This window comes from Callospermophilus lateralis, chromosome 9 (assembly GCF_048772815.1).
Source record: "Callospermophilus lateralis isolate mCalLat2 chromosome 9, mCalLat2.hap1, whole genome shotgun sequence".
NCBI lineage: Eukaryota > Metazoa > Chordata > Mammalia > Rodentia > Sciuridae > Callospermophilus > Callospermophilus lateralis.
This window is the reverse complement of record NC_135313.1, coordinates 25,731,110-25,744,811: the sequence shown is the minus strand read 5'-3', so window position 1 is coordinate 25,744,811 and position 13,702 is coordinate 25,731,110. Positions and strand designations below refer to the sequence as shown.

The 13,702-nt window shown below is 36.3% G+C and overlaps 1 protein-coding gene across 1 annotated transcript in view; it reads right to left on the bottom strand.

Annotated features, from left to right (window-relative positions):
• Acadl (acyl-CoA dehydrogenase long chain) overlaps positions 1 to 12,734 on the bottom strand; it is a 30,731-nt gene extending 17,997 nt beyond the window's left edge. The window contains exons 1-5 of the mRNA XM_076866048.2: positions 12,511 to 12,734; positions 8,534 to 8,689; positions 6,419 to 6,556; positions 4,626 to 4,790; positions 2,617 to 2,683 (exon numbers count right to left, since the gene is read on the bottom strand). Coding sequence (XP_076722163.1) covers positions 2,617 to 2,683; positions 4,626 to 4,790; positions 6,419 to 6,556; positions 8,534 to 8,689; positions 12,511 to 12,587 — 603 coding nt within the window. The 5' untranslated portion in view covers positions 12,588 to 12,734. The remainder of the gene's footprint in view (positions 1 to 2,616; positions 2,684 to 4,625; positions 4,791 to 6,418; positions 6,557 to 8,533; positions 8,690 to 12,510) is intronic.
• Positions 12,735 to 13,702: the final 968 nt, after the last annotated feature.

Here is a 13,702-nt window from a genome sequence, read left to right as displayed (position 1 = left end):
AATGGTGATGTTTATTCTTATCAATTAATGTCCATGGCTTTATAAGATCTGTGCTCTAAAATGCATAGTGCTGATGTATTCAAATAATGGGAAATGAGAAAATTATATTGTTGTCATCTATATGATAGTAAATGAAGGCAGTGGTGGTGTGATTGTTGGTGACACAAAAATAAAAGACACTCATCCCTCCCTATCAGGATGCCTGGCCATTTCTTATTAATATGTCTATCCTCAGCTAGTAGTTTTTGGCATATAAGAGGCCTTCAGAGATGTTCTTTGAATATATTTTGAAACATGCATTCTCCAAAAGGATTCTATAAATGATAGGAAAACTGTTGTTTTCAACAATGTGGCTCCATCACTTCCTTATTCCTATCAAAGGTCTCCAAATTTTCCTATCTTTCTACAATAATAGTAGCCATTTGATGTAGTTGACATGTTTGAGTAATTTTTTGTTTGTTTCGAATCCAGGAGTTGAAAACTAAATATTCTAAAAATAAACAATGGAATAGAAAAAAAGGAACAGTTCATAGGACAGAAGCTGTTCACTTGTATACTCTGATCTCAGATTGATAAAATCAAGTGAAGTTTCCAAAGTTATTTTTGGAAGTAATTTCAGAAGAGGATGACTAGATTCTGAACCATCTGTACAGTCACCTAACCTCATATGAGTATTTCCATCATGACTCATTCCCTTCCTAAGAAAGTTGTAAGATAATTCTTGTTGGTGGCCTTTTTTTGTTTCCTAATTATGAAAATCAAAAATTCAAAAAGGACTGGCATGATTTGTAATGAGAGATGTAATTTTTTTAATCAAATGCTTATAGTATAATATAAGCTCATTGTAGATGCTATATAGATAGGATGTAGTATAAAGAAAGAAAAATATTCAGAGTCCATAATATAAGTACCATTGGGAATTTCCTTTCTCATCTCTTATTATTAAAATTATTCTATATCTGCATTCTGTTTATTCACTTAATGTTAACATAACAATTATATATACTTAAAAAACAGTGTTGACATTTTAGTGACTACATATTAGTTCTAATATACTGTATCTGCTTACTCATTTCTTCACTTTTACTTGTTTTATACCTTTTTACTATTCCTAATTCAGTTTTTGAAACAGTCAGTGGTATCTTTCCTAAGTGGTTCCCACAGAAAACTGTAACTAAGCAGATTGGGCCTGCTTAGAAATCCAGTCATAACAAAATGTGGTTCCCATTCTACTTTTGACTAAATATCCCACTTTTCTTTCAAAACAGTTTCTGTATGGAGGGTATTAACGGATTATATATCAAAATTAGCACCTGTTTCTTATCCTTAGGATAATTTAGACTAATATTTATATTTGAATAAATCAGTGATTCTTAATATTCTATAAAAAGAAAATTTCCTAGGATACAAAACATACTGTATCCAATTTTTAGAGATTCATAATGTACATCAGCATATCAAAGAGAAGTTACGCACACTTTCCAAATTTATTTAATAGCACAGGTATTATTTTTCTGCATAGTAATTATAAAACTTGATTATGGAATGTTACTTAGAACTCGGTTGCTCAAAATTTGGTCTGCAGTCTGATGTTGGTTCACAATTGTTACCAGTCTCTGATAATATAAGTACAGAAATTGAGATCATTTAGAAACTTTTAGGAATTTGACAGTGCTATGATTATTTTGACTTTGTAAATATAAAGGTATCAGCCTGGGCTGGAGATATATAGCTCACTGGAATTCAGTGGCAGAATGCCTGCCCTGCAAGTGTGAAGTCAGAGGTTTGATTCCCAGTACCAAAAAAAAAAAAAAAAAAAAAAAGGAAAGGAAAAATTTATTAGACTAAAACTAACTGGAAATTGGAAATTAAAAAAATTTTAGTAAAGAAAATAGGGCTGGGGACATAACTCAGTACCAGAGGACATACTTAGCATGTATGAGGCCCTGGAACCCCCAGCACCAAACAAATAAAAATAACACAGAAAAACTCACCTTCAACAGACCCTGGAACATATTTTCAACAAGACTTCTTAGAACAGTGTAGAAAATGAACATTTTTTCTTCACTTAATACTCAGTCAACAAAAAAATATATACTAAGTATATTTCAGACATAATTCTAGGTATCATTTTCCCTGAACGATATTAGGTTTGCTCTTGAGCCATCTGTGATATTAGGTTTGCTCTTGAGCCATCTGTGATCCTGTTTAGAGGAGCTCTCTAAATCTGTACACAGGATTGAAAAGGATTCTGTGATCTGGTATCTTTCAAACTCTTTTTGATATTTATCAGAAAGCTTTTTCCCCAGTCTTTCATAAAGTTCAGCTATTGTCTGTCCCATCTTGGGGTAATATAAACCTAACTTTCCCACTTTTCTCTTTTGTGAGAAGAGCTGTTTGGAAGCTAAAACCCACCTCTGAGTATTTTTAAGAACACATGCAGCATGGAACACAGATGGGTTACCATAGATCTTGTGTCATATAAATAAGTTGTAAATTTCTCTCCACCTCACAAATACTTAAGTAAACAATTCCTAAGTGAATCCTTACATAATAACATCATTACCCATGGCATGACTCTGGAAAGAAGGATCAGAGAAGTCCCTCTTTACCCACCTTGCTTCCATTGAGAATCCAATCACTTCCATCCTTTTTGGCATTTGTTCTTACTCCTTGTAAGTCACTGTAATTGAAAGAAAAGATAAAAAAAATTCATCAGTTGGTAAAAAAGAAATTAGACAAATGCTATTATATAAGTATATATACAATGTGATCATTCAAACTGGATATGCCATTATAAAAATCTTAATATAAGAAATGTTCACACAATTGAACTAAAAAAATCATGTCTAATACATTATATTCTAGTTGTTCTATGAATGAATGTATGATTAAGATTAAAAAACCTTGGGCTGGAGATGTGGCTCAGTAGTAGAGCACTTGCCTAGCATATCAAGGCCCTGGGTTTGATTCCCAGCACAGCAAAAAAACAAAAATTAAATAAATTAGCCAAACTTCATAGAGTACATAAAAGCCCAACAACGCTCAAAACCACAAATTGGCTCACTCTTGAAATTATGTATCACAATATATTTTACCTACCTTTACATACTTTGGTTCCTTCCTCTACTTCTTCTCATCAAGAATTTAGCTATTAAAAATACTATTTCTCACCAGATGTGCTGGCACACTCCTGCAATCCTAGCTATTTGGAACCCTGAGGCAGAAGGATCACAATGTAGTGAGATTCTGTTTTAAAATTAAAAAATAGCTGAGGTTGTACCTCAGTGGTAACGTGCTGACCTAGCATATATAAGACCCAGTATTCAATACCCAAAAGCAAATACTGCCAAAAAAAAGGACTACATCTAAAATGCTGTTTCTTGTAACAAACTTGCTCTAAAAGTAGAATTTTTAAAAAATCTAAACAGTATTTTAATCAAAATATGAAGAAATATAGACAGTATTCCAAAGAAAATTTATTTAACAAATAAATTTATCTCCTGAACATTTTAAAAATACATCCTTGCAATTATTTTTCCATAGATTTAGACACACCTATAAATGTATATTTGTAAAATTGGAACCATATATAATAATATCCAATGGTTTTTTATCTACATAGAATATCATCATGTGAATTTACCATGATTTTTAACTAACAATCCTGTATTGTTAGAAATTTAGGTTTCAAAAACCTACACTGATTAGCATTATGAATAAATAGTCCACATATATTATGAAATTTTTCTGATTCTTCTTCTATGTGGTCTTTATATTTTTATACTGCAGGACACATTTTCTTTTTTATAACTCTATATTTGGATGAATAATGACCCCTAAAATATCAGGTTGTAATCCCTAAAATCTATAAATGTGGCTTTATATGGAAAAGTATAACTTAAGGATGTTGAGATGGGATTTATAGTGAATTATCTGGATGACCTGTAAATGTAATCACAAATGTCCTTAGGAGAGAAAGACTGAGAGAGGAAGATTCCATAAACAGAAAAGGAGAAAGCAACATGGTCACAAAGGCAATAAGCCAAGGAATACCAGGAGATAGAAACACAAGGAGTAAATTCTTCTCTATGCCTCTGGAGGATGCTTGGCTCTCCTGATAACTAATTTGGGGCCCAATGATACTGATTTTGGATTTTGGGCCTTCCAAATTGTTTAAAGAATCCATTTCTGTTGTTTAAGTCATAAACTTTGGTGGTAGTTTACTACAGAAGCCACAGGAAACTAATGTATTCTCTTTGAGTATTTACCTTAAATTTTAGTTATTAAAGTAAAGACTTTTCTGCTGGGCTACTGTAATACCAGCTACTCAGGAGGCAGAGGCAGGAGGATTGCAAGTTTGAGGCCAGCATGGGCAATTTTTTTAGCAATATCCTGTCTCAAAATAAAAAATAAAAAGGGCTGGAGATGTAGCTCAGTAGCAAGAAAAAAGTACATGTTCAGTACAGACACATTTTTTTTCTTTTTTGGAGTATTTCTGATTTGATGTCATTTGAATTCATGGATGCAGAACTGACAAATATGGAGAGCCAAACATACTAAGAAAATGTTTGTTATTAGGGCACTGCTTCCAAGAATTTAAAACCAAATGAAGGTTGACTTACCTTCCAGCACCAGGCTCTGTCATTGCTATGGCACCAATACATTTGCCTGCTGTCATCTGGGGGATGAAGTGCTCAATCTGTTCTTTTGAGCCATAGTTGGCAATATAAGGCATGACAATATCTGAATGAAGACTAAAACCTGGCCCTGTACAATTTGAATATGCTCTTAAAAAGAAAAAAAAAGTATTAAAAACATAAGATAGTTATTTTGTTCTACTCTTAGTGTCTTTAATTTTCAATTAAAAATGACTATTGGAACAACAAAGTATTAAAGATCTTGATTGTGTGGTAGGTTGTGTGCAAACAGCCTCATAAACCTATGACCTTCCTGAATGTTGTTTTCACTCTTCTTTTTATTGTTGGTTCTAAAATAGTAACAGTGTTCTAATGGCTGGATAAATAATTATTTAAAGAATTAAGAAATAAATTACTGATCACCTACAATTGTATAATCCTAACACATCAACTATTTTTATTATGGAAAATTATCTTTGGATATATCCTAATGTAGATGTAGTCCCTTTGAATTTTTTACTTTACTGTTTTCTTCTTAAATTATATGACATAACAAAAATCCTCTTTTTAACTTAGTTTTCTTTTATTATAATCTTAAAAAGCTGCAAAATATTCCAAATTATTTATGTCCCATGATTTTCTTATTCATTATCTCACTGTTACAGATTTAATTGCTTCAAAATTTTGTCGATTATGATCTAACATGATAATGATTTCTGAACATAGCTTCTATTTTTTCCTATTAAATTATTTTTCAGATAAATTCCCCCAAATGCCATTCTAAATCAGAGTGAAAACATTTTTACTTTTTATACATATATTTACCTTTTTAGTCCCCTTATAATGTCACCAGTAGTATATGAATATGCCACTTTTACCACTTGTCAACACTATGTGATAAGAATTCTCATTTTCATAAATTTTGTAAATATATATAATGGTACCTCCAGGTTAACTTAATTTACATTTGGTTGGTAGTAAGGATGAACTTTTTCCACTTAAAAAAAGCCTAATTGGGGCTGGGGTTGTAGCTCAGTGACAGAGCACTTGTTTTGCATGTGTGAGGCACTGGGTTCAGTTTTTAGCACCACATAAAAATAAACAAGTCCATCTACAACTACAACTACAACTACAAAAAAAAAAAAAAAAGAAACCTAACTCATTTTTTTTATAAAGATGTTCCTTCAAATCTTTTGTCCATTTTAACTGAAACCTTTGTTCTTATATATTAGACTTCTAGTGTATTTGATAATAATTTTCCATTCTGCTGTTCTCTTTAAAATATCTTTTTAAAAGGAAAAAATAACCCTATGAGCCAACCAGAAATTAACTCTTTAACTTTCAACAGTACCTACTGCAACAACATAAAAGAGGATTTTCTGATTTCCCACATTTAAGAAATGCACAGGAGCCAGGCACAGTGGCACATGCCTATAATCCCAGCAGTTTGGGAGGCTGAGGCAGGAGGATGAGTTCAAAGCCAGCCTCAGCAACTTAGTGAGGCACTTAGCCACTCAGTGAGACCCTGTCTCTAAATAAAATATAAAATAGGGCTGGGGATGTGGCTCAGTGGTTGAGTGCCCCCGAGTTCAATCCCTGCTACCAGCTCCACCCACCCATTCCCCAAAAAGAAATGCACAATAGTATAAGTGCCATAATCTTTCACATTTTACACTGAATTTTCAATCTTCCCAGAAGATCAGAAAGCATTTTTTATTATCATTTGAAAAAAATGAACATTCAAAGCATGACTCAACTTCAAATGTCTCCATACTTACTGCTCTTCCCAAACAATAGCTGTGGAGTACAAGTCACCACCAATACCACCATGCTGCTCTGCAATATTGACTCCAAGCAGCCCTTGTTTTCCAGCCTTTTCCCAGAGTTCCCTAGGCACTTCTCCAGCTTTCTCCCATCTGCAATTAAATATTTAAAAATCAGATAAATTTCTTCCAAATTATTTAAATGGCCACACTTTGAATAATTTTGTGCAGGAATGCATCCTTGGTTTAAGATTAACTGTGCACATTGGTCATACCCTTCTATTTGTAACTGGACTCTACTTATCATTTCTCCTTCTTTTTCTGTTCCTTACTTCTTCATATTTGGTACTTTCTGCCTTCTTTCTTCACTATTTATTCGACCTATAAAATATACCCACTGAAATTCATGAGTACAGTTTATCCTGGTTGGTGCTGGCAGCATGCAAGCTTAGTTATGCCATAGAATCATGGGAATCTGCCTAACCTGTCTTGAAAAGATAATTCTCTGCATCTTTCCTGAATTTATAGCATATGAAAGCTGACATGAGGAAACCACGTCATTACATTTAAATTGGAATCACAGGAAAGCAGAAGCACCTTACAGCATAGATCTATCTGTCAAATGAATTTCTGAGAAGACTGTGCCATCTCCTCCCTCACCCCCACCCGACTGGGGGGCCTCAAGCTTGCTAAAGGCCCATCCCTAGCTTTTCTTCTTTAAAAATGGAAATAGCATAGTAAGGAAACCATGGATAGTCAGAAATAGTGAAAAAAATGTGAAAATATTTTTGTGTTTTTTTAAAGTGGTAGATTCAGTTAGTAAGATATGGGTTATTTGAGTACTCCACTCAAAATCTGCCAACTCTATTATCTTTATTTCAAGGCATTCTCAACAATAGTTGTGAAACAAAATTGAAAAGCAGCAAAGAAGCCAGGTACAGTGGTGCATACCTATAATTCTCAAGAGGCTGAGGCAGTAAGAACAGAAATTTAATGTCACCCTCAGCAACGACTTAGCAAGATCTTGTTTGGAAATTAAAAATAGTACTGAGGCTCAGTGGTAAAGTGCCATTGGGTTCAATCCCTGATACAAAAAAAAAAAAAAAAAGAAAGAAAGAAAAAAAAGAAAAAAGAAGACTCTCCTAGAATTCAGTATGTTTTATTTCTTTTATCTTCAAAAAGCTGATTGCTTTTCACCAGACCAGTCACAGCTTCTGAGTTTAGCTAATTTTGGTCATTATAACCAAGAAAGTATTAATATAAAATCTGGGTATGGTGGCACATGTCTGTAATTCCAGTGACTGGAGAGAGTAGGGCAGGAGAATTTCAAGGTCAAAGCCAGCCTGAGCAACTCAGCAAGATCCTATCTCAAAAAAGTTTTAAAGAGGGCTGGAAATGTAGCTCAGAGGTAGTGGCTGATCAGCTACCAAGATTTGTACTCCACTGGCCTTTTGAGCTTTCCTTTAATTCATTCATAAAACCGAAAAAGAAAGAATATGAAATGGACTAGCAGTTTGCTGCTACTTAACCATAGTTTTCAAAAAATACTTTTTTTGAGTAAATTTCAAATTTTTTAATATTCTCACTATTGAACTGTACGTTATACATTTAAAAATTCATTTAAGACTGGGGATATAGCTCTCATGGTAGAGCTCTTGTCTAGAATATATGAGGCCCTGGGTTCAATCCCCAGTACAACAGAAAAAAAAAAATGTAGCTCATTGGCAGAGCACTTACCCAGCATGGGCAAGGCTCTGGGCTCTATCTTAAGCACTGTGGGGAAGAAAAAAATTAAATTAAGATAACCAGGTATGATGGCACATTCATGTAGTCCCAGATTCTCAGGAGGGTGAGAAGAGAGGATCACTTGATATGATTCAGGAGACTAGCCTAGGCAACACAGTGAGAACGTATCTTAAAAACAAAACAAAACAAAAAAAGTGCAAATCATTTAAAAAGGTATAAACTTAAGAATCCTAGGATATTACAGGATTATGGTGAAGAACAATAAAAATGTTAGTAAAGCATTGACATTATTTTTTCTGCACAATATACAACATTCTAGGAAATAGTTATTTTCATATTTGGCGCTTTTATATAACATTGAAACATGAAGGTAGGTGAGCTTACTCTGAATGATGAGGAACCACTTCTTCTTGAAAAAACTTCCTTACACTTTCCCGGAAAATGTCATGCTCTGAAGAAAAGATTCTTCTAATTCCTACATCTGTTAATTTTTTAGCAGAAGGAGATTCCAAACGTTTCTCCCCTCCAGAATGAGAACATCTTTAAAAAAATGCATTAAGAAAAAGTAAATGAATTGTTACTCTTCATAGCCAAATTAATGCTACTGAACAACATAGCTTCCCTAGAGACACTTTAAAGCATCACCACTTTTCATAGGATGTCCCCTACCTCACTGGAATTAAGAAGCAATTTATCATTAGTCAACTCAGTCTCCACTTCCAAATTTCTAAAGAGGATAACACCTGGTACTCACCGCAGGTAAAATATAGTGTTATCACAAGATACATAGATTAAATAATGTAAAATGCAAACAGTACAATAGAATAATACTGTTTTTACACCATATGCAATGTTTAAAATAATGCAAACCCTCCAAAATTAGTATTTTATCCAGAATCCCATCATTTTAAATGGCTGGTACATAAGATATAAACTGTGTTGATGTTATTACCACAATGCAGAGCCAAACCAGATGTATATTAAATGCCCACCAGTCTCTGCAAGGATTTGTATGGGATTATTCAAGACCTTCAGGAACTAATCCTTCCCCTCTCTTCCCACCCCACCCACCAAACTTAAAATGAGACTGCTCTTTACAGTTCCTTTAGTTCAATCTTCTTTAAGGTTTTTCCCCCTCTGGAATAAATTTTGAAAATCTGTGAATTCCTTTGAACACTTTCCAGCTCACATATAAAAAACTTGTATCATATACTCAAATATTATCCAAACATGTTTTTGTTTCCTATTAAATTTCCTTAGTGGGACTCTGTTTTTTAAATTTTTTTAAAGTATTTGTCTAGAAAAGAACTATTTCTTGTGATAAGTAGACTTAAAGTTTTTTTTTTTTTTTTTTTTTTTTAGAGAGGGAGAGGGAGAGGGAGAGGGGGAGAGAGAGGGAGAGGGAGAGAGAGAGAGAGAGAGAGAGAGAGAGAGAGAGAATTTTAATATTTATGTTTTTTTTTTTGTTTTCGGCGGACACAACATCTTTGTTTGTATGTGGTGCTGAGGATCAAACCCGGGCCACACGCATGCCAGATGAGCTCGCTACCGCTTGAGCCACATCCTCAGCCCTAAAGTTTTTTTTTTTTTTTTTAAAGAGCTTTTAACTAGACATTAAAATATGACTAAGGCCTTCCTAATTATCATCTTTAAGAGTTAGAGTAAATCAGATTAATATACTATTATTAATCAGTCTTGCTTGTTAACATTTAGGTTATTTCAATCTGGATGGTGTCTGGTGTAATCTAGGAAAAGCAAGAAGGCCAAGTGTGGCTACAGTGGAATGAGTGGAAAATATTTATATAAAGGCAGAGACAAAAGGAAACCAGAACATGAAAGGTCCTTACAGACCACTGTCATGTTGCATTGAGTAAACTAAAATTTACTTTATCCCTCCAGTTGAAATGATTGGTTCCAATTTCTTGCCACTAAAAATAAAACTATAAGTATATATGTGTCCATATAGATTATCCATAGTTGGGATTCTTCTTCTAGGGAAAAAATAAGCCAGCTCATGTCACGAAAGAAGAAATACCTCTAGAAGAGGGTCTGGAGGAGCTCTCAGAGGAGGGAGTGGGGCTGGACCCAGGGCCAGTGTTGAAGGAAAAGAATTTCAGCAAGTGTCAGTAGAGGGATAAAGACTTATTTAGGAAAGGAAAGAAAACACATTCAAGGGAGAATATGTGCTACCTTAAGAGCGAGAGACCTGTTTTCAGGTTCCCAGGTCTTTTTTTAAAGGAAACTTGATGAGGGATGGGTTAGGAAAGGTATGTGAGGGTGACATCAGTCTGACAGGCTGATGTGGTCTCCATTATCTGACCCATAGATAATATTGGAAAGTCTCCTAAATGATAGATTTATTAAAATGTCCTATCTGTCTTTATGTAAACTATTTATTGGTAGACTAATGAACAATGCACAAGGTAATTTTCATAAATGGGTGAATTTACAGTAACTTTAGGATTTATGATTTCCCAGAAACTTGAGGGTGAAAGGCCTTGAAGTGAGACTGGCTTGGAGAGTGACAGGCTGGGAAAGGTATGAAGAAACTTAAAATTATTTTCTTAATTTAGTAAATATTATACATTTTCTTTCTACATATTCTTTTTCTTCTTTCCTGCCTTATTAAAACACTTAATCATTTGTAAATATTAGTAAAGACAATTTATATTCAAGTTCAATTGGATCTTAATTTTTTATATCTTATATTATGTTAAGGAAATCTTTTCCAAGTAAAATACACTAGGACACATGAAAGCAAAAGAAATGCCAAGAAAAAAATAAAGATGTTGAGGTCAGCCCAGGTGGTCAAGAGAGACTACATAGTGGGAAGAAATCAAAACACTTAGCAGCAAGTTTATCCTTTACCAAATAAATTGGCCTTTTCTCCCCTATTGAAAATAGGAGCAAGAGGCTTTACCATTCACAACCCTCCACAAAACTTGGGAGACTGGTTGGTTGGTGAGCAAAACAGGTTATTCAAAGCCGGCTCTCAAGAAGCTAGAAGAGATCTTTTTCTTTCTTAAATCTTCATTTTCATTTTTTTTTTTTACTTTTTTTTATTAGTCGTTCAAAACTTTACATTTTCAGGGACACAAGGGCCTTGAAACTTTTATAAAAGGAACCATAGTAGACAAAGGGCAAGTAATATACATATGTAGAAAAGCAGCTCTCAGGGGGTTGCTTTCGATTTCAAAGAGGCTCTGTTTTACTAGGGCTATAAACTACTAACCTTCCAGACTGGGCTCTGTAAATTCGGCCTCATTTACATTTTCAAAAGCAAATAATCTCCACCAGCACACCCCTCAACAACTGAAAGCTGGTTATAAATACACAATCTTAGGCCTAACTTCAGACCTATGGAATCAGAATGAGTATTTTAACAAGATCCCCAAGTGATTTATATGCACATATAAGTTTAAGAAGTCTGTTACACTAAAACTATAGTCTGATGAATGAAAGAGTGTCAAGTCTTTCCTTTTCTAATATCCCCTTTATAAGGATAGACTTTCTTCCCATACTTCAACTAAAATAGCGAACTGATCTTTGGGGTCCTATAATTTTAAGAGCATAAAGAAGGCCTGATACAAAAAAATTTCAGGGTTACTCTAGTATGATGTTCTGGGGTTGAAATTAGAAAAGTATGTGTACACTAAAGTGGCCAATTCGGTGAGGCCTCCTGAACCTCCCGGAGAGTAAGCATTAAGTCTTGCAGCTGAGTGCCTTACTTCAAAACAATGTAGTAATTAGACCATTTACCTGCCCTCTCACCCTAATTAAATAATGGATCCTATGTGCTTCCAGTTTGTTTATCCAATGAATGGATTTTATGCATCAGACGGTGTCCGAAACGTTTGATCTTATTACAAAACACCACCTTAATAGTCACTGAGCCACTTAGAAGCTCCTTCAAGAATCCCTCTGTATTTAATTACTTGACGGATTGCTAATAAATCTAAAGCTGATTCTTTGTCTGATGGGGAGTTCGCCAGGTCATTTGTGTTGGATTATTGGCCCTGGCCACTTTTTTCCGCCGCGTCGCCGCGGGCTGAGCGCTGGTCCCAAGTTCGCTATCAGGTGGCTGTCACACGCTGCAGTCCTAACTAGGCCAAAGGTCGCAGCGCGGTTGCGGGAGCATCCGAACTGCATTTTCCAGCTCCGGGTCCCGAGACAGGGCTCCGGAACGCGCATTTGGCGAAATCTTCCCCGGCTCGGCGGAGGGGGCGGCCCCGCGCTGGGAGCCAGGGACCAGGCCCATCCGCTCGTCCCAGGCTCGCGGCGGCCCGGCCCGGGGATGCCATCCCCTCCAAGACCCCGAGAAGGGCGGCGTGCTCCCCGCCCAGCACCCCTGCAGCACTCACCTTACGGCGGGCGGCGGGCGCGGCGCGCAGCAGCGGCCCAGGACGCGCAGGGACCCGAGGAGGAGGCGTGAGGCCATGGCGGGACAGCAAGGGGCGGAAGACAGGGGCGACGGACGCGGCTCGGCGGTTCCTCTGCGCCCTCGGCAGGGAGGGCCTGACAGGACTGCGGGTGGGCGGACTCTCCGCGGGACCGGCCAACTGCACGATTCCAGTGAGCTCCACAACACCTCACTGGCGCCCCGATAAAGGCTGGGCGCGCGCACTTCCGGAGCCGCCGGCAGCAACGAGCTGCCCTTGGAGCACCGCCCTGTCCCTGGGCTCTCCCGGGCCTCGAACACCCATTCCCGGCCTTGGGCGGCTGGAGGATCCCGAACCGATGGGCTGGGCGAACCCGATGGAAACAGGAGTCTCCAAAAGCCCCCAACACAGAACTGCAAAAATGTACATGAAATGTACTTCGTAATAGTGGAAGTTAATTTGCTTCACATAGACAACTATTTAAACACTGTTTTCAAAGAATCGAGCTGTGATTACTTTTTTCTTACAAAAATTAATGGCTAATTCGTGGGGAAAATGAAAATAGATTCAATATGCAAATAAAAATTCAACTTTAATTCCATTCTCCAGTAGGTTTTTTGTTTGCTTTTCTGTTTCTGGGTATGAACCTAGGGAAGCCCTACCACTGAGCTACATCCCCAGCCCTTTTTGTTTCTAATTTTTAGACAGGATCAATTTCTAATTTTGCCCAGCTGGCCTTGAACTTGATATGCTTCTGCCTAGGCATCCTAAGTAGTGGGTTTATAAGCATGGAACACCATGCCTGACTTTCCAGTAGTTCTTGATTTGAATTCATATTTTGCCATTTCCTTTCTACTCAAGTCATCAATACTGTTAAATAATTCATGTTTCATCTCAATGATGTCATAGTTTTTGAGAAGTGTGTGTGTGTGTGTAATAGAAAGTATCTGAAGGTTTTTTGTTTTGTTTTTTAGTTGTAGTTGGACAAAATACCTTTATTATATTTACTTTTAGGTGGTGCTGAGGATTGAACCTAGTGCCTTGCATGTGCTAGGAGAGCATTGTTCTGCTGAACCACAACCCCATCCCCAAGGTGTCGATAAAGAACATGCAGAGTGATTTCTAAGGTAGTGAAGCAGAACATTGAGGCTCTTTTTAAGACAGTTACCATGGG